This window comes from Colius striatus, chromosome 8, assembly GCF_028858725.1.
Source record: "Colius striatus isolate bColStr4 chromosome 8, bColStr4.1.hap1, whole genome shotgun sequence".
Classification (NCBI taxonomy): domain Eukaryota; kingdom Metazoa; phylum Chordata; class Aves; order Coliiformes; family Coliidae; genus Colius; species Colius striatus.
In genome coordinates, this window is record NC_084766.1 from 32,109,339 (window position 1) to 32,132,182 (window position 22,844).

Here is a 22,844-nt window from a genome sequence, read left to right on the forward strand (position 1 = left end):
GCAGTTTGAATGTCACCTTTTCAAATGCCACCTGTGATCCCCTTCTTCACTCAAGTTACCCTTCCCCAGGTCATTTCTGCTCATTTAAAAAAAATCCCAACCAACCAAACAAACAAACCCCAACCAAATCAGCAACGCCACCACATCCTTCCCTCCTAGTCCCGAGTTGGGACGGGCTCACAGCAAAGCTGCAGGGAGGCCACACCAGAGACCCCTGGCCAGGGGCAGCTGTGGAGCGGGCAGGTGCCCGGGGAGCCACAGTTTAGTGCCTCTGTGGTGCCCTGGAGGAGACAGGGCTTTGGGGAAGGGGCTCCTGAAAAACACAGGTTCTGCCCCACACTGTTTTCCCAGCAAAGGGTTCTCAGAGCCAGGCTGCAAAAGAGGATGGAAGCAAGTGCTGTTCAGAAATACTTTAAAACAAATCCATATTTATGCCCACGAGTATCTCTATGCATTCATGTAGAGATGCATGTATATTTATAGACGCTTCTACAGCCAGACAGGGCATGCACAGGTGTCTGGGTGTCCGTTGCGCCTCCAGGCCCGGGTCCCGCGGCCGCTGGGAGCACAGGCGTGCTGGTGAGCGGCCCCGGGGCGGCCGAACCCGCCTCTAGCCCCGAGCACCCCGCAGCCGCCCCACGCAGGGTCGTGCCGAACCCCCACGGCCATGGGCGGGGACGGGGCCAGTGGGGACGGGGAGCGCTGCGAGGGCCGGGTCGGAGCCAGAGAGGGGACCGGGAATACCCCAATTTGCCCCAGGAAGAAGGGATCCCGTTCCGCAACCCCACAGCCCCACGAGTCAACATTTAAAATAAAAGAAATAAAATTGAGGAGGGTTACGTGGGGATAGGGGTTATTTTTTGTTTTGTTCTTTCCCCTTTTTTCGGCAGTGCACATATTAACTGAAGGTAATTTTGGGGTGCTACGAAGATAAGACGAAAATACACCTAATTCCGTCATCATATAGATAGAATATATTTCACTCTCACCACATAAATACAAAACATCCAAATATCCAAAACATTCAGAACAAAAGTTAGTAGCAAGGGCTCAGCGCTCGATTCATTCATTATTTTTGTTCGACTAGTTGCCTAGAAACTTCCGACGTAAATAATTTACAATAAAATTACTATTTTTCTTTCTGTCCAGCTCCTTCTGTCCATTTCTGGTCTATAATTAATTCTATACACTACAGCAACCATTCCATTTTTTGTCATTTTTTTCGTTTTTGGTTACAGTTCGGTGGCACGTATTTATACAGTTTGTAAACGCCATGTGTTAAAAGTTTAAAGAAAGGAAAAAAACCGTCAAACCAAAGTAAAGATATCTTTTCCCCCCGAAGAACTAGCTAAGTACAGCATCCCTTTTTTTATTTTTGTCTTTTCTTTTGGCAAATTCAAGTACCGAAATTGAACAGGAAATATTTGATCCGGAATACTAGAAGGTAAAATACATCTGTTGGTGGATAAAATCGCAGTAAGAATTATGAAGGGGGAGGGAAGGAAAAAAAATTGTTACATAGATACGTTTTAAAGTACAAAAATAACAATAAAAGATAAGCTTTTTATATTCGTTTTACATGAAACGTGAGCGATATGCGAGAGGGTTATTTTAGGAGGAAGGGAGGCTAAAGAGGGGGGTTTCTTATGAAAAAAAAAAATCAGATATTAAAAAAAAAACAAAGGAAAAAATTACCATCGCAACAGATCTGGATGCAAATGGAGTGGCGACTTCCATTACTTATTTGCGGGTTTGCTTTTGCAGATAAGGTCCGCAGGACTGGCCCGTGGGAATGCAAGAAGAATAAAAAATCAAATAAAAAGGGGCGTTGTGCGATGTCGAAGGGAGAGACACAATTTTACTCAAAATCTCTGCAGCCACTGGTTTCTGTCTCCCCGCTCCGTGGGTGTATTTTCAAGGCAGTCCATCCCGGCCCTTCCCACACTCAAGATTTATCGTGAAAAAAGAAAAGTTGCTGGACCTTTTCCTGGCTGGTATCAAGGGCAAACGGCCGGGATGATACTCCAGGACTGTGATGCAGGGAGCGTGGGTGAAAGGGGGGGCCACGGGTGGAGTCCCCAAACCTTTGTGCTTAGGAGTCACTGAAGTCTGGGAGGAGAAAAAGGGAAAAAAAAAAAACAAACCAAAACCCGGGCATCACCTGGCAGCTCCATCTTCCTTCTCCCTCGCTCGGCATTGGCTACGGCCATTTCGACGGAGCCCAGCCAGGCCGCACCCCGTCCGCTCTGTCTTTCTGGCCCTTTCCTAACGGTGTCAAAGCAAACGGACAGACAGACAACCCCCCCTCCCCCCAAACGGACAGACGGACCCCCGGGCCGGCGGGGCAGGGAGAGCGGCGGGGGCTGCCCCGCTCCCGCCGGGCTCCATCCAGCCGGGCCTCCGCAGCCTCCGCTCCTCTCGCCGCGCCCCGGCCCCGGCCGCCGCCTCTCCTGGCCCCGCGGGCGCCGGGCCCCGCTTTGCCCCGGACCCCGCTCCGCTCCGCCCCGGCGCGGCACGGCCCGGCACGGCCCGCGTAAGGGACCGCACCGCGGGGCTGGGAGGCGGCGGCGAGGGAGGGGGCTGCCGGCAGGCCGCCGCGCCGCCCGTCCCATAAATACCGCCACAAATAGAGACTATAAATATAAATACGGGGAAGTTACTTAGAGTCAGTCCAGTGCTTTTTTCTCAGCGCTTTCTTTATTGTTGGTCCGGGAGTAGGGCTCGAAGGCGGACGAGCTCAGGTAGCGGGCCGACAGTTCCTGCAAGTTGCCCGCCAGCGAGCCGGCCACGGCCAAGGGCGCGGAGGACAGCCGTCCGGCCACCGAGCCCAGCAGCGCGGGCACCGGCAGCCCGAACAGCCCGTGCCCGGCGGCGGCCGCCCCATGCAGGGCAGCGGGCGGGGGGGGCCCGGTCGCGCTGCCGGCGGCCGGCGGGTGCGGGGAGCCGCCGGCCGGAGCCGCCGCCGCCGCGCTGCCGCTGCCCGCGGCCAGGCCGGGCCCGCGCAGCGCCGAGCCCAGGGCCCCCGTGGCGCAGGGCGGGAGGAGGCCGGGCAGCCCCGGCGGGGAGAGCAGCCGGCCTTGCTCCAGCAGCCGCAGGACGCTGCAGGTGGCGGCGGTCTCGGACACCACCGACCGCAGCTCGGAGTCCTTGCCCTGGTCCTTTTTCTGCTTGGTGCGGCGGTTCTGGAACCAGACCTTGACCTGCGGGCCGGGGAGAGAGGCAGGGTCAGCGGGGCGGGGAGGGAGGGAGAGGGGCCCCCCGCCCGGTGCCCCGGGACGGCTCCGCGGGGCAGATGGGGGGCAGTTGCGGGGGCAGGGCGGGAGGGCTTCAGACGGGCACTCGTTAGAGGTTTGAAGGCGCAAAACGCGAAACGCACCACATTCCCCCCAGCCTGGCAGGTCCCCGTTTTGGGATGCGCCCGGGGGGAGCGGGGGGAAGCAGAGGGCAATCCGACCCTTGGTTCGCCTTTCACTCTTTTTATCGCACTATATCTTTCACCTGATCCGTCTCATTTGATCCTGTCTCACTGTAGTTGTCTGGGAGCCGGACACAGCGCTTTGGCGTAAGACAGCTCAGCCGGAGCTCCGTGCCCACCCGCAGGCCGGACCGCGGGCCCGTCACCGAGGACCGCGGGCCTCCCCCCGCCCGCCGGGGCCTCGCACGCTGCCACCACCGCCGTTGCCGGCCTGGCCTCGGGTTTAACAACAGCTCGGCCCTTCCTTTCCGATCTCCCGGCCTAGACAGCCATTCTCCCATTTTAAGCAATATTGCACTGAATCCTGGAAGCCCCTCAAAAAAAAAAAAAAACCCAAAACCAAACAAAAAACACCCACGGCGGGTTCTGTAACCCACGAGCTATTGAACTTGTCATTCCTATCCGGCAGGGGAAAGAAAAAAGCTAATTAGCTTGTCAGGGGGATTTATTGTTGGATGATATTTTGCAGAAATATGAAACCGGCTTTCAGAAGTTTGAGGGTTTTTTACATATCCCACTCACTCCAGCATAGTTTTAACCTGCCTGACCCCCCCCCTCCCCCCGACCGTTCTGCTTTGCAGGAGGAAGGGGCAATTCTCCCCCTTCAAAACAGAAGGGTTCAAAATACGACCCAAACTTCAGTCCCATTTCCGCATCTCTCGTGTGCAGGACAGAGCGCTCGGACCAACCGGCTCTAACCCCAGAGGAAGGTGCCACCTTCCCTCCCCGAGTTTTTGCAGCTCTACTTCTCTCGCTGCGGGCTCGGCCTCTCTTTGCTTCTCCCGGCTGCACCTCCGCGCCCCGGGGCAGCCGGCACCGCAGAGCCGGGGGCACTGAGCCCCGGCAGGGTCAGGCCGGCCCCCCCGTGGGATGGAACCCGCTCCCCGGCCCATGGAGGCGTTTGGCTTCGTGACCAATCTCCCGCCGAGCCTTCGGGCCGGGCCGCCTCATCGTGTGCGGACCCACGCGGCCACGGGAGAGCCTGTGGGGGCCGTGTGCGGGGACACGGGGGGCCGCGGACCCCCCTGCCCTGTCGTCAGCAGCCCCCTCCGGGGGTCCCCTTTCCCTGCCTCACATAGTTATAAGTCCTTCGGCGGGACGCCTCAGCCACGCAACCCCCGCTCCATCCCGCGGGCGGGCAGCGGGTGCCCCCGCCGCCGGACACGCGAGGGAATCTGGCGGGCGGCCTCTGCCTCTCCAGCGAGTCCGTGCCCCCGCCCGGCACCCCCCGGGGCCTGCGCGGTGGCGCGCAAAAGGCGCGCAGGCCCGCGGAGCCGGCCCACCCGTGGGACCCGGCGCGCAGGGGAGACGCCCGCGTCGGGCCGGGCTGGGGGCCGCTGTCCCGCGGAGGGAAGGGCAGTCGGGGCTCCCCGTCCCTTTGGGGCTACCTGAGTCTCGGAGAGATTGAGCTGGCGGGCGAGCTCGGTGCGCTCCCGCCCCACGACGTACTGGCAGCGCTGGAACTCCATCTCCAGGCGGTAGAGCTGCTCGGCCGTGAAGGAGGTGCGGGTCCGCTTGGGACGGTCCAGATCAAGCCCCTTAGGCAGAATAATCTCTCTGATTGAACCTTTGGCATCTGGCAAAGAAAGGCGCAGTCAGCTTCGCACCCAGACAAACCTCCACTCTGGTTTTGTTTTTCTTTCCGAGGGAAGGAGCCGCCGTCAGCGCCTTCAAGACCGAGACCCGAGCCGGGATGGAGCGGGGTCCATGAGACTGAGGCGCTGCACCTGGCCGCTACATCCAAGGAAGGGAAAAAAAAACCCAACAGAGAAGGAAGGCGGGGGCAATGGGAACGCAGGGCTCTGGAAATAATCCCCTCATCCCATTTAAAAATTGACTTGAATATTTTGCAGTGACAATACGACACTGCGGCATCACCCACGGCCCCTCTAGGAAGCTGGGGAGAGATCCTCCAGGCCGGGCTTTGTGCCTGGAGTGCAGGGCCACTCTTTGTTCCCCACAGGCTCCGGGTTAGGGCTTGGTGGAAGCTGCCATGTACCCCGCGCCGCACCCCAAAATATCAAACACCTTTATTTTATTTTATTTCTTTTTTTTAACAAGTTTCCCAAGAGGAGGAAAAAAAAAAAGACAAATAAAGGCGGGCAGGAGCTCTCTGGGTATGAGCAGCGCTGCCCCCGAGCTGGCTGGCTGCCCACCGTGAAGCTGGGGACACCTCCAGCCCACCCAGCATCCCGGGGAAAGCATCCTCGCCACCGCAGCTTCTGGGTTTTGGCAAAGAGGGGAAGAAGGAGGGGAAAAAAAACCTCCACAAGCAAACAACCCACACAACTAAACCAAAGCGCCAAATAGTCCGCAGAAACCCCTCTTTTCTGCTAGCCCCGACCGAAAGAAAGCGGGACAAATCTTATTAACAACACTGTCAAGCTAGATCCAGATTCACGTTACATTAAAGCCTTCCCAACTTTGCTTTCCGTAATTTTCCCTCCTCGGTAGGTTTTAAATCAGAGACAACTACATCATTTTAATCTGACCCCTCTCCGGGTCAATCGGTCGCGCAAGGATTAATTATTGTTTTTAAGGCCTGCTTCGCACTGATTTTGTTCCGTTTCTGCTCTCTCCTTCCTTTCCCAAAACACACCTTAATAAAATTGAAATATCTTCAAGGTTTGGGGGGATTTTGGTTTTTTGGGGTGTTTTTTTGGTTGTTTTTGTTTGGTTTCGTTTTGTAAGGGGTAGGAATAGAACGATTTAATTCGCTGAGCCTGGGAGAGGGACGAGGAAAAATAAAGGTATAACTATAAAAAAAACAATTTAAAAGCCCCTGGTCATTCTTCCGCCTATTTTCAGGTTTATGACGATTTTAAACCACCCCTTTCTGGTGGGATGCTGGCCTCAGGGAGAGGGGGGGCAGCAGGAAACCCTGTCCTCCGGAGAGGACCCTCCGCCCTGCCCCGGCAGCCGGGCGCGAACCCCAGCTCCGCAGCATCGCAGGCGGCAGCGGCGGGCGGGATGCACGGGTGCGGAAAGAGCGCGGCCGGCGGGGCACAGCCGCGGCCCCTCCGCGGGAGCGCTGGCCCTGGCGGGCTCCCTGCGGGGACGGGCACCCGGGGAAGCTGGAAAGCAGCAAAATAAAAACCCAGATCCAAAAGCGCGGCTGGGGCAAAGCCGGGGAGGAACCGGCGCGGATGAACTTTGCGGCCGAGCCGCGGGCAGAAAAATCGCCGAAATCAAGGTGAGCTGGAGCGGGGCTGCAGAGCGGAGCCCGGCCGGGGTGCGGGCTCTCGCCCCCGGAGCCGTGGGAAGGTCTTTCAAACCAGGGACGGACCAAAGGCAAGGCACCAAAATAAACACATCTCCCGGGCGTGAGCGCAGCTCACCTTCCCCCACCCTCGCGAAATACCTCAAACTCATACCTCTAACTAGGATCCTCCTGCAATAGTCCGGATCAGCCGAACTAGATTTACTTTTATTACAGTCTTCCGTAGCTGCAGAGGCAGAAAAAGTCCCTTGCTGATCCTTCAAAAAAGAAGTAGAAATATTTCCTTCAGACCCTTTGCTTTCCTTGCCCTCTTTATGTCCGTTCTTCGACACCCGGTTAGCTTCAGTCTCTGAACTGCATCTAACGTCCATTTTGTCTTGTTTCCCAAACATGTAGTGCAATAAAAACGGAACCAAAAAAAAAAAAAGAAAACCAAAAAAACCACCACCACGGAAAAAAATTATATATATAGAAGAGTAGCAGTAGCAGAAGAAGAAGACGAAGTCTACGCTGGATATTGCACGGCTTAGGGTCAGATCGGTGGGAATCGGTAAAGCACCTTGAGTAAGGAAGATCGTGTTTTATCCCACTGGAAAAGCAGCGGCTTCCTCAGTCCCAGCGTCCTAATGTGACTGTCCAGCTTCCCAGAGCTCCCAGTGATCAGGTACTCGACAGTGCAACTCTAAAATGATTTAATGTCTGCCTTATTACCGAGACATGTAGTTGTTAGACACACAGAGGGACGCGCACTCGCTGTTTCAATTGATTACGGGTAATTTTGCAGCCTCCACATTTAGGTTACCTCATGAATACACTAAATTGTTTGGATAATATATCAGATCGTAATGGATGGTTTGTGTGCTTGTCCCCAATCAAGTAGAGTTTAGCCAGTGAATAAACTGAAATGATTGGTCTTGCTTTCAGGAAACACACAATCAAAAGACTGAGACTTCCAGAAAAAAAAAAAAGGAGAGGGAAAAAAAAAGGGGGGGGGGAGAGGGGAAAAAAAAACTTTTGACAAGATTCACCCTGAATTGTTAGCACCATTAGCAGCCATTATTAACTTTCTTCAGCATGCCTTTGACCTCTCGATTATATAGTGGCTTTTTCCAAAGCACGCCAAATAAATCTGAATAAAGCTGCTAGGAAGGGCTGGAAAAATGCAGTTGGAGGGGGGTGGAAACAACAACAACAACAAAACCCCCCTGATTTCTAAACAAACAAATAGATCCCCAGCATGCATGCACACAAAAAGTTCTTCCTCCAAGCAGCTCTCTCCAAGGAAGCGGGTTATCTTGGCCAGCAGCAGAAATCCTCCTCAGCACATCTCCCCACAGACAGCCATCTTAAACTCCTACCTCTCCTTATTTCAGTCCCGATACTTGCTTTTTGTGCTTCTCCCTCTGTGTGTGTGTGTGTGTGTGTGCGTGTGCGTCTGTGTGCGTGCATGTGTGTGTGCTAATTCTGCACCTTCACAAACACTGAACCTATTGCAGAGGCTGCTCATTGAAAAAAAAAAAGGAAGAAAAAAAAAGCCAGCTTTGTGTGCAGTGGATCCAGGAGGGGGGAGAGAAAGGGAGAGGGGGAGAAAGAGGGAGAGAGAGAGGGAGGGAGGGAGAGAGAGAGATAGCCCGTGAAAAATCTCAACTGCGTGATCCACTAAAGGAGAAAAAAGTTTTACTCTAGCTATTTCATTGTCTCTGCTACAATATCTTTGAGAACCGCAACAGCCAGTAATCCAATAAGACTGTTGATTAGGCTACAATGATTCAATTCAAGCAAATGGCCTTGTGCAAAGAGCATGCTCCAGTCCTTCTTGTCACCTTGCAGGGCAGAAGCCCTCTTCATGCTGCTCTCCTTATTCATTCCTTTATGGGAAATGTAGAGCAAAAGGAGTGAAAGATGGCAATTATCTAATTGGACTATTAACAAACAATTCTCTGAGTGTGGCTGTCTGGTAGTGGTTCTTGGGTGAGGTGAAAGGCCACATGTTGCACCGGCCCCATTCACAAAGAGTTTAGGGGCCTGAGAGGGAGAGAAAGAATTTTCCCTGAGAATTTCTTGCACAAATGCTGGAGTATCCATCAGCCTCCTTCTCTGTCTCAGCCTCTGCCTGCCTGGGCTGCTGCTTGGCAATTGTGCCCACCTGAAGCAGGCTGGAGATACTGGGTACAGGCAAAAGGCAGCGCCTTTGGTAGGGCTGCTCAGCCCCGTGGGTCTCATCCTGCTCCCGCCAGAGGAATAACAGCCCTGCCCCACGAGACCCAGTCTTTGTCCAAGGTGGGGTAATGGAGTGAAAGAACCAGTGCTGAGGCCTAATCGTCATACACAGGAAATTCACAGGAGATGAGAGAAGAAGGAGGAGGGAAAAAAGAAGAAAAAGGAAGAGAGAATAAAGGAAGGGAAAATAAGAGAGAGGAGAAAGGAAAAGAAAGGTATGGAAAAAGAAAGGAAAGGAAAGGAAAGGAAAGGAAAGGAAAGGAAAGGAAAGGAAAGGAAAAAGGAAGGGAAAAAGAAAGGAAAAAGAGGGGAAAAACAAAAGAGAGGAAAAACAAAAGAAAAGAGAACACACTTCAATGGGTTGTCTTTAGTGGAAATCTTAAATCTTGGTCATTTTTGTCTGAAAAGTCAGATTGAGATTGAGGAGGTGCTTCTGAGATTGTCAGCAAATCCTATAATTTCAGCTACATTTAGAAATATGCAGAATGTCCTTTTTATGGACCAGGTTTTTCCTTACAGCCAATGCATGTCAGCAATCTCTGGTGGTCTGTTGTTACCGGTTACTACTTGTATGGCAGTCATACCCAGGGGCCCCAAATAAATCACAGCCCCATTGTGCAAGGCTTCATGCAGATACATAGAGAGGGTGGAATGAGTTCATTTCCACCATGAACTTGCAATGCTGCGCAAAGGCCTCTTGTTTGAGGGGATGTTCGTGAAACAGCACGTTTAAGAGAGGTTTAGTCCTTTCAGGGGAGGTGCAACAAGTGGATGCTGATTAGTGAGTACATTTTTCAGGTAGCTGAAATGTAGGTTTGTGTTTAGCAGGTAAGATTGGCTGTGTGATGTACATAAATGTATACATGTGTCTATATGCACAGGCAAGGTAGTATCAACAGCCCTGGCTGGACATGTTTGTTTAATGCTAAATAAAACAAAGTTCTATTTCAAACATTTTTTACATAACAGATATTTTTTAGGCAGAATAGGCCTAATTATTCCTATAAAAGGTCTACTGTGAAATACAGAGAGCAATTATAATTGTATTTGCATAGGTGTGTGGGAGTATGTATGGCATTTCCCCCCATGTTTTTCATTATGCTAATGTCTAGGCACAGGCCATGATAATAAATATGGAGCTATTGAACTCAATTACACTGTTTGAGGTAGAATATCTGGAGATTCAATATTGTATTTGTGTGCTAATCTGACTTTTTTTTTTCCCCCAACCTGATCCAAAGCTCAGCAAAGGCCACATTGTTCTACATGTGTAATACCTTAAGTAATGTATTGCAACCCCCCTTTTGCCCATAGAAGTCAGCACCATAAAAATCAGCACTGATTAAATCAGCTAAATTTGTTTTCACATGCTATGAACACAGTACTGTTGAAGATCTGGAAATTGAAATGATGACTCTAATCTGCAGCAAACTTGCAGTTAGCAGAGAAGTCTGTCCACACACAGCTCAGCTACTTTAATTGAAGGCTGCTCATCCCCAATAAACAGCAAAATCCAGAATAGCATTGGGAAATTCAATTTTTTACTATTTATAAGGTGAACTTTTTCACTAGCCTAGCAGTCACCAAACTTCCTTTCACCTATTCTCTTTTCTTGAGGTTTTATTTTAACCAATAAACTTAAAGCATTCTTGAATATTATGTTCTCTCAGGACATATGTCCCCTTCTTACTGTCATAATTCTAGGGATCTCTGTAGCTTTGTCACCCTTACACCTACACTCAGGTACCACTGAATAAACAGATGAGGAGTTACTTCTTTTCCCTTCAAACTGTGCTTAAAAATTACTTAGCACACTATGTACTCTCTGGCTGTTCTTTTTGATGTAGACTATCTTGTTTCTTGTTGCCTTTCAAAAAATACAGTCTTATTGGTCTGTTTTAGCACATAGAAGATTGAAAATTTTGCCTCTCATTGACTGCCACTACTTATATTATTTTTGTCTCTATTTGATGTCTAGGAAAGATTTCCATTATTGCTACTACTTCTTGAATACTTCTTTGTCAAAGCAGTATTTCTGTCCTAAATTGTCTTTACAGCTTGTAAACCAAACTGGTTACCGCAGTCTGAGTGTGGTGCTAAATTGCTATTGAGCTTCAGTGCATACATTTGAACTTAAAAGATTCATCGAAAGGACCCTGTGTTTAATTCACTTAATTTACTATGTACTATGGACTCCCATCCAAATAATAGTCCTTATGAGTACAAGCTGTTGGCCACTTTGGGAACCAGCTCTTGCCCTCCTTTGCTACCTCTGCACTGCAGAGTCATTTATAGACTGGCTTTGGCAGGTGCTGATGGTTCTCGGCTGAAGAGGAAAATAGAGCCAGCCCAGCACCTACAGACGGGCAGGTTAATCTAAATATCTATCAACCTGCTGTGCTGCCTGTGACAGGCTCCCATTGCTGCCCAGATGGGGTGAATATGAGGAGCAAAGACTTCACCAGCAGCTTCCTGATCCTGAGCTAAAAAGCCATGTCTCACATCTGTTGAATCAAAATACTTATCTCTGTGTTTAACAGCCCTAAGTAGATTTTTCCTCCATTAATTTGCCCAATTTTTTTGGTTCAGATTCTTTACTTTTGAATTTACAGATGTGTTTGGCAATCAGCTGCTAGGTACATTCTTTGGGTACTTGTTTAGCACAGGAGAACTGGTACCTTGAGGCTGAACATCTTGTGGGTTATTGCCAATCAGCAGAGATGGTAGTTATTCATAACATTACCTGTAGGAATATCAAGGAGCTGCTACATCCAGCACCCTTAGTCACTGTTAAGAACAAATGAAGGAGAAACAGAAACCCTAATATTATGTGCACAGATGCTACATTTCTCTTGCACAGGATGTTTCTGTCCAGCATGATACTGTGAGCAGAGAAAACTTTCATGAAGAGAGGAGGTTCACCAGAGAGTTGTTCTTTCACACAGGTGTCAGTGCTGTGCTAGTCACTAGGAACTTTGAGCACCTTCTGGAAACAAAGTGCACAGTGCAATTATCAGCTCTGTTGCTCTTGCAATTATTCTCTGCTAGGAAGGAAATCGCCATACACTTTAAGATGAACTCTGGAAATTTCAGCATATACCTACCACTGTGTACCCAGGGGACATTTAAGAGGCATGTGCTAAGCCCTTAGTTGAAGATGGTAATTTGTTCTAGTGGAAATTGCCTCCATCTCCTGCAAGTGAGCCTAGCAAATGGTCCTCTTCCCTCACAGGTGTGTAGTATCCTTGAGCAACAGGACCACCTGAAAGCTTTAAACTGTCTTTGCACAAAAGGATTGAAGTTTTTGACTCAGTTTAGCTTTCTATGTGAAGTGGAAGACAGGGCTGTCATGTTTGTGGCTGGAAACAGTACTGATCCTTTCCCAAGGACTGAAGCCCAGGTATGTTTGTGTTGTTCAACCGCATGTGTATCCCTTGATCATGATACACATGATCTGTTTTATGTGAAATTAAATGTCACAGGCTCACAAGAACTCTAATGGGTATGGCAGCAAGACAAAGACAACCCTCTCTCTTGTAAATGGGCATCATCATCACACATTGGTATGAAATAGGGTTGTAGCTCTGTTTCCAAAGAGGCTTCATCAGCTCTTGTGTAGGTAGAGTGTCCTTCATGCCAGCCCTTCATGCCTATACCTTCTTGTTTGAGCAAGCATTCTGCAGGACAACTTGTTCAAAATAAATGACCATAGCCAACCATCTATCCAAAATAAAGTATCAGATCCAGATAGCACGTATTAATCCTTGTAGCTGTTAAATTCCTGTGCTTTGCTCTACTCCTTCCTACTAGCCTCATGCAGAATACAGAACTAACTGCTTCTTAATTTTCCTGCATACTTTGCCAGTAATTGAAGTATTGTCTCTTCCAGATACTAAACTGAGCATATTGGCAGCACTCAGCAGTGCTGTTCTGGAGCCCAGTAATAATGAGCATGAGTATCACACGTGTATCATGATTAATCACGTTGTGGTCATTATGAGCTGCTCCTTACAGTTATCAATCTGGACAGTAGATTAATACAAAGCTTCATTGCCTGTATCATGCCCATGGCATATGCAAGCCATCTGAACAATGGTGAGACATGATTCTTTTCATGAGGGAAAACTGGGAATTAAGAGGAAATACTGATTGTTGTCTGAACAGCAGATTGAGAGCTTTTGGTTTCAGCCTCAGCTGTGTCACTGACTCCCTCCATAACCACCAGCACCTGAGCACTCAAACTCCCTCTACTTTCATTTCACCCTCTCCTGACAGGGGTATTAGCTTTACCAAATTTGCATGAGCACTCATGAGTATTTACCACCTCAAAAGCTGTTAGCCCATGAGTCTTTACCGTCAGTGCTAAAGCTCTTGTAACCTTATTTGTTCTCATGGTCAATACAAGCAAGCTTCAAGGTTTAAACAGCACAAGGGGAAAAGTTTGCAAAGCTGACAAATTCAGCTTTTTAGATGTGATCTGCACTCTTTTCAATATTGGGAGTTTTAATATTGAAGACTTATGCATCAAAAAAAAAAAAAAGGCAAATTTGGGGTTAAAACAATTCAGTCCTTTTGTTTTGAAAGTTTGAGACAGATCAGATTGAACAGAAAGCATGTCTCAAATACAGTCTCAAGGAGCAAGGGGAAGGCTGTATAGGACAGTCTTGCTGAGCTGAGCTTGTTCTCTACATACTATCTGGTATCTAGAATGATGTGAGAGATTGTATCTCACTCTGGAGTGAGATAAGCTCTGCCATCATCCCAAGGCTGATGTAAGATGGTAGCCAGTAGACTTGGTGAAAACCTTCTTGAAATAATATATTTTGAGATTTTTTTTATTGCTGGTTTTACTTTATTATCAAGTACTTCTCCCATGTGAAAGTGGGAAATGGCAATGGAAGTCTCAAGTACAAACCATAAACGAAATGAAATCTGTTTCTGGAAAGGTTTGTCTCCTTGGGTGCTTTAGTTACATCCAACAAACAAGAGGCTCACAGGAAATTCTTGAACTATAGGTCTTGAAGGTTAACTTATACCATAGAGAGAAATGTAGACACATTGTCAGGAAGGTTTTTTTGGACTGAATATGTAGCCTGACTACTGGCAGGGTTTTGTTACCTGGAGTAAGAGTTCAATATACTTCCTAGCAATTTGTCGGTGAAAATGATGGAATAGGTAGGCAAAAAATCAGTTGGGTTGGTTAAAACATGTCAGAGACTGTGGGTCAGTTTAGGATGACTTCACTTTCCAGTAAATACTTGATGGATTTAAACACACTGAGAGGCTGAACGTCATGATAGCAGACAGCTCTGAACATGGCTAAATACAAGGTAATGCAAATCATCAGTGATTAGCTGTACAGCTGGAATAATCTGAAAAGCCCTGATTTTCCAGGAACCTCTGAGGAAAAAGAGCATTCACCAGGAGTCACCAGTGTCTGGTTTACCTCAATCTGTAGCAGCAGGTTTATCTTAAAAAAGAAAAAAAAGTTTATTTTTATTAAAAAGAAGTAGAGCAGAATGCCAAAAACCCATCAGGATAACACAGGATTATGCCATAAATCCACATTAACTATGTGTTGATTCTTTTTATCCTCTTCTCACGTGAGGTATATAGCCGAGTCCAAAAATGTTCAAGAAATGAGAGTAAAAATAGTTACAGAGCTGTTAGGATTAATATGTGAGAGATGTCAAAGCCTAGAATTGTTTTGCTGGGAAGGAGAAGACAAAAGCGGAGCTGATTGTGGAAGTCAGAATTCTCAAGCACGTAGCACGGGACTTTCTTTTTCTTTTATCCCATGAGAAAAAGCATCAGGTTAAATTAAAAAGCAACAAATTTAGAATGAAAAGTAAATGCCCAGATACATGTCTCCTCACCTATGGGAGCTGCCATTGCAAGAGGTTACCGAGGCAGATAGCTTGGCTTGATTTTAGAGTGAATTGGACATTGTTAGGATTATCTCATTACACAAGGTTGAAAACAGTGATTGAATCTACACCCTGCACTGGACACTGACCACACAAAGGAGCACAAGCACATCAGTTTGGGGTTTAGTTTGTTTTCCTTGAAATGCCAGGAGTAGGATATTCTGTAACACATCAGAAAGTCTGATGATGTTAGTAGGAAAAAAATAGAGTGGCATATTTTGGATAGCAGTTAACACTGATACTTAGTACTATGTAACTTGTGCTTCTGGTAAGAAAAAAAGAGTGTGATCAGTGGAAGAAACAAGCCATTTGGCATAACCACATCATAGAGGAGGTGGGAAACATTTTGGCTTAGATGTCCCTTCTGTGGGAAAGCACATTTTAGCTCAAGCTCCGGCACTAGTAGGAAAGAGAAAGGCATAAGGGTTACTGTCTCCAAACTATATTTCTACCAAGCAAATGGACACTTTGTCACTCGTTTTGTGCAAGGTTAGGACTCTGGAGTTAGAAAGATACAAGGATTATCTAATACACATTGAGGTTAAAGGAACAATCTGTCTTCTGCTGGGACATTACCCAAACCATGGAGAACAGCTCAGCAAGTGATATTCTGTGAAGCCCAGCCTGTTGAAGTTTGGAGCACTGGCAAGTGCTTTGGGACTCTGCTTTGTGTTTCTGTTGAGCACAGTCAAGGACAAGGAGAAGAAGATGAGAGATTTTGTATTGGTGGACTCCATCAATTCCTTCTGTAAAGGGGTCTACAAAATTCGGGCAGAAATATAGCAGTAGTAGTCTTTTTACTATATCACTCCATTTTCTCTTAACAAATATAAAGGAGTTCATACACTGTTTGGATATTAATTTATATCAGGGATAGAAATCTCAAATGTGTGCTTCTAAAGACTGGGATGTTCTTAGAACATTGCTCATCTGTTTCTTTTGCTAAGATGTTTCTACCATTCAACAACACAAGACAAATGAAGTTATATTCATAATATCAAGAGTCCACATATCCGTTTGTGCTCCTGATGGATTAGATGCTCTGCAGAAACACTGAGTATGCTTTTAGACATTTACAACCTGAACAAGACTAATTAGATGAGAGAAGAAATATGGTTTATTTTATTTTTACGGATGAAAGAAAATGTTTTTCTTTTATAGATGGAACAAAAAAGAAAAGAAGCATTCTGTGTTTTCCCAGTGGTGCCAGGGGGACTGAATGGGACTCTGAGGGCAATGCTGTGACTCTAACACCATCCACCTAGAAAAGAAAAAAAAGATATTCAGGAAACAGAGGGTTTATTCAGCAAGGAAGCCAAAGAATTTGCCAGGGGCCCATTGTTGAGTTTTAAGGTGCAGAAATGATGCTAACCACTCCCTGCCTTTTAATATGGCACATAGAACACCCACATGATGTCTAGCTGTGAAGGACAAATGTTTGGCGTGTTTTCAAAGAGCATGTTCTTGAAACACTTACTCAGATCCCCACGTACCAGGTAAGAGAAGCAGAGGTCCAGCTGTAGCAACCTTTCCCACTTCAGGAGGATGCACAGCTCTGAGGACCAATTCTAAGCTCTTCCACAGAGACACGGTGCTACTGATGTTATTAAAATTGCTCTTGATTTAGACTCCTGCCAGATTAGGGTCAGCTCCAATGACTGCTCAGTTTGCAACCTGCTGCCTGGTTAGTATGAAGCTGTTCCATGCAATTTTTGTCTTTTTGTCCGTCACACCTTCATTTCCTGCTAATGAAGAGCAGAATTGGACCTTTCTGTGTCTGTCGCCTTTTATCATGGGAACTAATTCACCATTGTGTTGGCAGCGCTCCTACTACTGTCAATGGGAATTATGTACTTTGAAAGGAGGAGAATGAGGCCATAACTGTTTAAGAATTGCACTATTAAGGCAGCACAATGTGGTTTATTTTTATATAGAGCATCACATATGAAGAGTCAAAACCGCTTTGTGGAGAAAAAAGGATAAAAGACCATACTTCAGAGTTGTTTGGAGTGGTGCTCTGAAGGAAAAGGACAGACGACTGTACAGATGCAAAGACAATAGCAAAAAAGCTGGACCTTCAAGGCAATAAAGCAGACAGCAAGTTTCCTGATGGAGCAATCATAGCAAGGGGGAAACATAAAGATGAGCTACTTCCACATGTCAGCTGGGCAAAAATAAAAAGCTAATGTAGAACTTCAGGCTGGAGTAACCCTTTTGTCTTTCTCCTGGCAAATTCAGGCCACTGCTTAGCCTTGAACTAAGCACCACAAATCAGTGTTCATTTCAATGGAGCACATTTTCTCCCTGTTATCTTATGAGTCCAGCTGCTTGTGTCATCTCAAGACATGAGATGTGCTGGGGAGGTGCTGCATGATGCAGCTACCCACAGAACAGGCCACTGCAGCATTCTTCTGGCACCAGCTGTGGGCAGAGCGGGAGGCAGGGCAGGATGGGCAGTGCAGGGCTGTGCTGTCCCTCTTGATCCTGTACAGTCTTTATAGTTAGGGAAGAACATCACTCACCTGCTCAAATTTGTTGATAATGTCTTCTAGGCAGGTTGCTATTGAGTTGAGCTTCAGGCCTGAGTGCCATGAAGGGTCATGGCAGGAAGGCTGCTCGATGTGAATGGCTGTGTCCTTATCAGCTGCAATGCGGTTGTTGCACTGTATGGGAAGGCATAGTTGATGGTCCTTTCAAGCAAATGAATAGCACATCTGGATTTCCTTTCATTTCATTATGTTCCTCATCTTTGTGTACCTCCCTCCCATTCACTTCCTTTTTAACAGGATCCATCCTGTTGCCTGCAATCTCCCAGCAATAAAAGGGACGTGTGCTTGCATTGCAACCATTTCCACACCACCAGCCTGTGCAGCAAGATGTGAGTCCAATTCCCAGTAGCTCCAGTCCTGCCAGCAGCATGGCAGACACAGCACCCTGCCCAGACTGGTGTCAGAGGCCTCTGGAGCTGCAAGACAAAAACACAGCAATGACGAGTTCCACATATCTGACCACCAGGCATGGGTCTATGTAAGCTGCAGTTGCTGAAGCAGCTGAAATATAGATGAGCCCAAAGGCTGTCTCCTCCTCTAGGAGGAAGTCTCCAGAGGATCTGGAAACATGGCATGTGCTGCATCTCCTGCCTGCCTTCCACCCCACTGCCTCCCGTGCTGCTCTGCACGGTTGGGTGCTGACACTTTTGCTTTGACGGGTTCTTTTCAGCTGTGTTTGAAACCCCACATGCCAAAGGAGTTTTTAGAGCAGATGAAGTGTCAGAACAAAGCAGTCCAATCCAAAAGCATTTCATTGAAAGGGCCATACAGAAGATTGTCTCAAACATGGCCCTTGCTTTGCGCTGTGTTAGGAAGCTCAGCTTGCTTAGTTTAAATCCCTGGGATGATTTTGCTGCTATAACTTCATCTGGAGCTCAGTCATCCAGGAAAACAGGGCTTAGTCTCAGAAATGCTAACGAATGTTTGCACAAAGTTGCTGTTTGATTAATTTATTCCCTAGGGCATGCAGAAAACTCTGAGAACCATATTTTACCCAAGTAGATCTTGATCAATAATCTCTTCCAGCTTTTTTCCTAGAGGCAGCTTTTAGCATTTTCTATGATCAAATCCCTGTCCAACTATTTACTAGGCAACTGCAGTGAAGTAGAGGAAATCTTAATGGTCTTATTTTTGCAGAGGTAAGATGGAGCACAGGAAGGTGAAGTGACTTCCCTGAAGTGGGTTATCGAATGCGTAGCAGCGCTGGAGTGGATCCTTGCAGGGCTTTGCCTCTCGGTTCTGTGTTTGCAATGCTTCTGTTCTGAAGCCCCAAGTAAAAGAAGTCAAACAATATGGGCATGTAACATTTGAAACAGCTGATGTGAATCATTTAAAAAGACTTGTTAGATGTTGGGGTTTTCCTTTTTCACCCTCTTCTAAAACACTATTTTAACATAACATCCAGCAAGAAGGCTCTTGTACTACACACAAAATTTAAAGTCTGCTATTGAAATGAAATGCAAATAAAACATTCACAGAGTTCCAAAGCAGCAAAGCACTTAAGTATGTGTTTATCTTTAAACACATCTGGAGCCCCATTGACTTCGACAGGACTACTCATATGTTTAAAAATAAGCCTGCTTTTGTTAGATTATGGTGCTGAGGATGTAAGTGCTGGGGGAATCATTTTCATGCTCTCCAGAAAGGGCTTTAAATCACTTTTGTTTAAGGAGAGCTAACTGGTTGGACATAAACACACCTAACAGACCAATAGATCAAGATTAACTTTTATGCTGAGCCACTTGACACATCTCTAGAAATTACTTACTGTTGAAATTTGTTTCTTAAAGAAAATAACGATCCAATTATTTTTTAAATGAAATAGAGCTGCAGGAAAACCTTGATACCTCCATGTGGGAATTTTGTTTAAAAAAGAAAAAGAGAAGAGAGCCATAGCCATGTTAAAGGGAATGCAGTGTGCATGTCTGAAGGGCAGGAGAGTTAGGTGGATTATTAGATTTCAGCACTTGAAAGGAGAAGCAGTGTGGTACATAATAGGAGTTTGACAGATCGTCTGCTGGTGGTTTTGCTGTTTTGCTGGTGATGCTCTCAGATGACAAATCTGAGGTGCAGTGAGGTACTGTGCCCCTCAAAAAATTTCAGTTAGTTCTGACACCGTAGCTTTCATTTGTGGATGTTTGTGAGTCTGATCCAAAGTCATTGAAATCAATGGAGATGCTCCTGTCGACTTGCAGGAGCTGTGCCTCAAGCCTTGCACCATTCCTCATACCAGTTCTGCACAGGCACTCAGGGCTATTCAGACCTGTGGCTCCATCAGGGTCAGCACTGCACATCCCCTTGGAAAGTGTGCAGGCAGCAGGGTTGGGGTCTTATCCCTCCCCTTGACATACAAAACCCTGCACTTGAGAAAAAAATGGAAACAGTACTTCTGCCCCAGAGTGTTTGTAGGTTTTCACTTCTTCCTGGTCCACTGCAGGCCATGGGGGCTTTGCCATGGCAGTGTGGTCCCTGTGAGCAGGGCAGAGGTGCTGCCTTCCCTCTCTCCATCCATCCCCATGTGCCACTGCTGCCTGTGGCACCGTGGGGGGTTTGCTTTCCAGTCAGTCTCAGGACAGCATTGCAGGTGCAGCTCATGCACTTCAACTTAATTCCTTCCCAATGGGGCTTGAAATCATAATAATAAAGAGCAGTTGTTGTTGTTGGCTTGCTTTTTTAAAGTAAAAACCAGAATTGCTAACACTTGATGAAAACACTGGTTTTTAAGCGTTGCCACCTCTGCTCTGTGCCTCGTTGGGAGTCTAGGTCAGAAAAGCAATGGGAAATGCAAGATAAAAAAGCCCTACCATCTAGGCCAAGCACAGCAATATACATCGCTTCAGCTGTAATGATAACAGGGAAAGAACAGAATGCTGCCAGGGAATAATGGTGTCCTGCTGGCAGCTAAATATGAAAGCCAAAGCAGGGACATTTATAAAATAAACAAGCATCAGGGAAGATGAGACATTTATTACAGTGCAGGAAATAGTGATCTTTAACAACGTCCATTCCAGCTTCTCTCATTGTCATAGAAATGAGGCAGTGTAAGTGAATGCTTTGTCTCATGTATGTTGTATTGTTTCTCGGGCAATTACCAGGCTGCATTTGGTTTAGTCTGGGGGAGAGAATTGCACGTCACCTGAGCACGGGGCTGCTTCTAGGGGCAAGAGGGCCAGGAGAAGACATGCTTGCTTCATGTCTAAATCTGTGTAGTATCTTGACCACCACCAAAAGCACCAGGCCAGGCACTTTCACACCAACACATGATGTAAGTGGTTTTACATAATGACAGCATAGTGTGACATCATTTTGATAGCAGAGCCAGTAGTTTCTGCACCCCACCCCTGCAGATCATCATGTTGTGGCTGCATCTTCCAGCGATGCCAGCTGTAACACTAAGTAACTACATGGTGAAGCAGGGGAAATAAAACAATCCCCAGAACATGACTGTTTTCCCCCCAGTTAGAGTCCTCATCATCAGCTGCACAGATGGGGTGTGTGTGCTGCACGGAGAAGCCCAGGAGATTACAGGGAGGATAGGGAAGGGGATAGGACATTCCTATGTCAGCAGGAGCTCTGCTAAGGAGAGGGTAAAGAAGACCATGCTCTTACTCAGAAGGAAAAATTACATTGAGATGGTGACATAAAATGTAGCACCTTGGCAGAGAAAGCTCCCAAATGCTGCCATACCACACATTTATTATCTCCAGGGCACCAGCTCAATGTTTCATAGACCAAACAGCAGTGAATGCAGATTGGGGCCAAATCAAAGGCAATATCAACTTTTCCTATCACTTCAGAGAAAAAAAAATCCAAAAGAAAGATTATTCTGCTTGTCAAACATTTCTGTCTGGAATGAGGCCTGAGCTGAACCCACACTCTTTTATTAACCATGTATAGGGGAAAAAAACAGACAGCAAAAACATGATGGCAGGTGTACAGATGAAGAAGAGAGAACACATTTAAGTTGTCAGAGAGATGTGTGACTTAAAGCTATGGGATAAAAATAAACCCTAAAGAAAGGAACTACAGTTGAGCATCAGAAAACATTTTCTAGCAACCCTTTTAAATATGCTCTCTCTTTTCTGAGCTATCTGGTGGAATAACAACCTCTTAAGACTGCAGAGTAATTCTCATGGATTGTTTTTAAATTTAAACCTGGGCTGAAAAATGTAAGAAAATACTACTGAGTGAGGATAGATTAGATAGCCTAATAGACCATTTTCCTCTCTAATTTCCATTAAGGTGATTAGTTGAGATGTTGCTTGCAGCATATTAGTGAAAAAACACTGGGAACACAGTCATATAGTGTATCCAATATCTCAAAATAATGTTTGCAGTAATAAGAGTGACATAAAAATCCATCTCAGGAATTTATGTAACTCTAATTAGCGCCTGAGTGAATCACAGTCTTTAATGTATGCATCTTGCAACACTCCCCAGGAGAAGAGATCTGTATCAACTGTTTAAAAGAAAAGGAGCAGATATAAACAGGGATTTGGTTGTCTGGTATACAAGGGCAATCAGGAAAATTAATCTGAATTAACTGAAGCATGAATTTAATTTGGATCCTTCTGCCAAGTTACATTTTGCACATAATCCTCATTCAGAAGGAAAGTGTCTTCCATTGAGGGCAGAGTGTTTGGCTGTCACTACATACCTGCTGACATCGATATCCATTACTGGGTTAGAACGGATTAGTTGCACTGTCCGGGGACTATTAAATAGAGAATTTGTTTGGGTTTGGGTTTTGAGGGGTTTTTTTTCCCTATGCTCACGGTTTGATGGGCAAGCTGCCAAGCATTTTAGAATTAACTGCATGAAAACATCACCTCTTCTACATTGGAGAAAAGGGAAATAGCAGGGTTTGGCTTATTCAGTCTGGTCCTATGGAACTGCAGCTCACACAGTATAAGATGGCACAAGTAGGATAGCACAGCCTAATCATGGGGCAGACCAAGGGCCATCTGGCCCCCAAAACAATGTGTTAACCACCTCCCCCCCCCCCCCAAAAATTACAGACTTGGGAAGATGGGAAGAGGTAGTGCTTTCAAATTACTTTTCAAAATAATTTTCATACTTTCAGGTACCTGCCACACAGATCTGGCCAGTTTCCCTTCCTCCGGGGCTGGATCCTCATCCCGGTGCTCTGCACGGCACAAACATCCATCTCCCTGCTGCACCCCGCTGCTGCAGGCACCGGCTGCAGCCTGAAGGGAGGGGCAGGTGGCGTGGGGGATTTGTGAAAGTGGTTCAGTGGGCAAGTGGTGTGCCAGGCTCGGCTTTATTTCAAACTGCTACATAAAAAAACAAACTAAAACAAGAATGAATGGGATTCTTGAAAGAAGGGAAGGGAAGGGAAGGGAAGGGAAGGGAAGGGAAGGGAAGGGAAGGGAAGGGAAGGGAAGGGAAGGGAAGGGAAGGGAAGGGAAGGGAAGGGAAGGGAAGGGAAGGGA

The 22,844-nt window shown here is 46.9% G+C and overlaps 1 protein-coding gene across 1 annotated transcript; it reads right to left on the reverse strand.

Moving 5' to 3' along the window:
- Positions 1–2,666: 2,666 nt before the first annotated feature.
- Positions 2,667–7,087, reverse strand: VAX1 (ventral anterior homeobox 1). Its single transcript, XM_062001697.1, has 3 exons — positions 6,850–7,087; positions 4,864–5,051; positions 2,667–3,200 (listed from the first exon to the last, which is right to left on the reverse strand). Exons 1-3 carry the CDS (start codon positions 7,085–7,087, stop codon positions 2,667–2,669), a joined length of 960 nt encoding a protein of 319 aa, XP_061857681.1.
- Between the last annotated feature and the right edge of the window lie 15,757 nt (positions 7,088–22,844).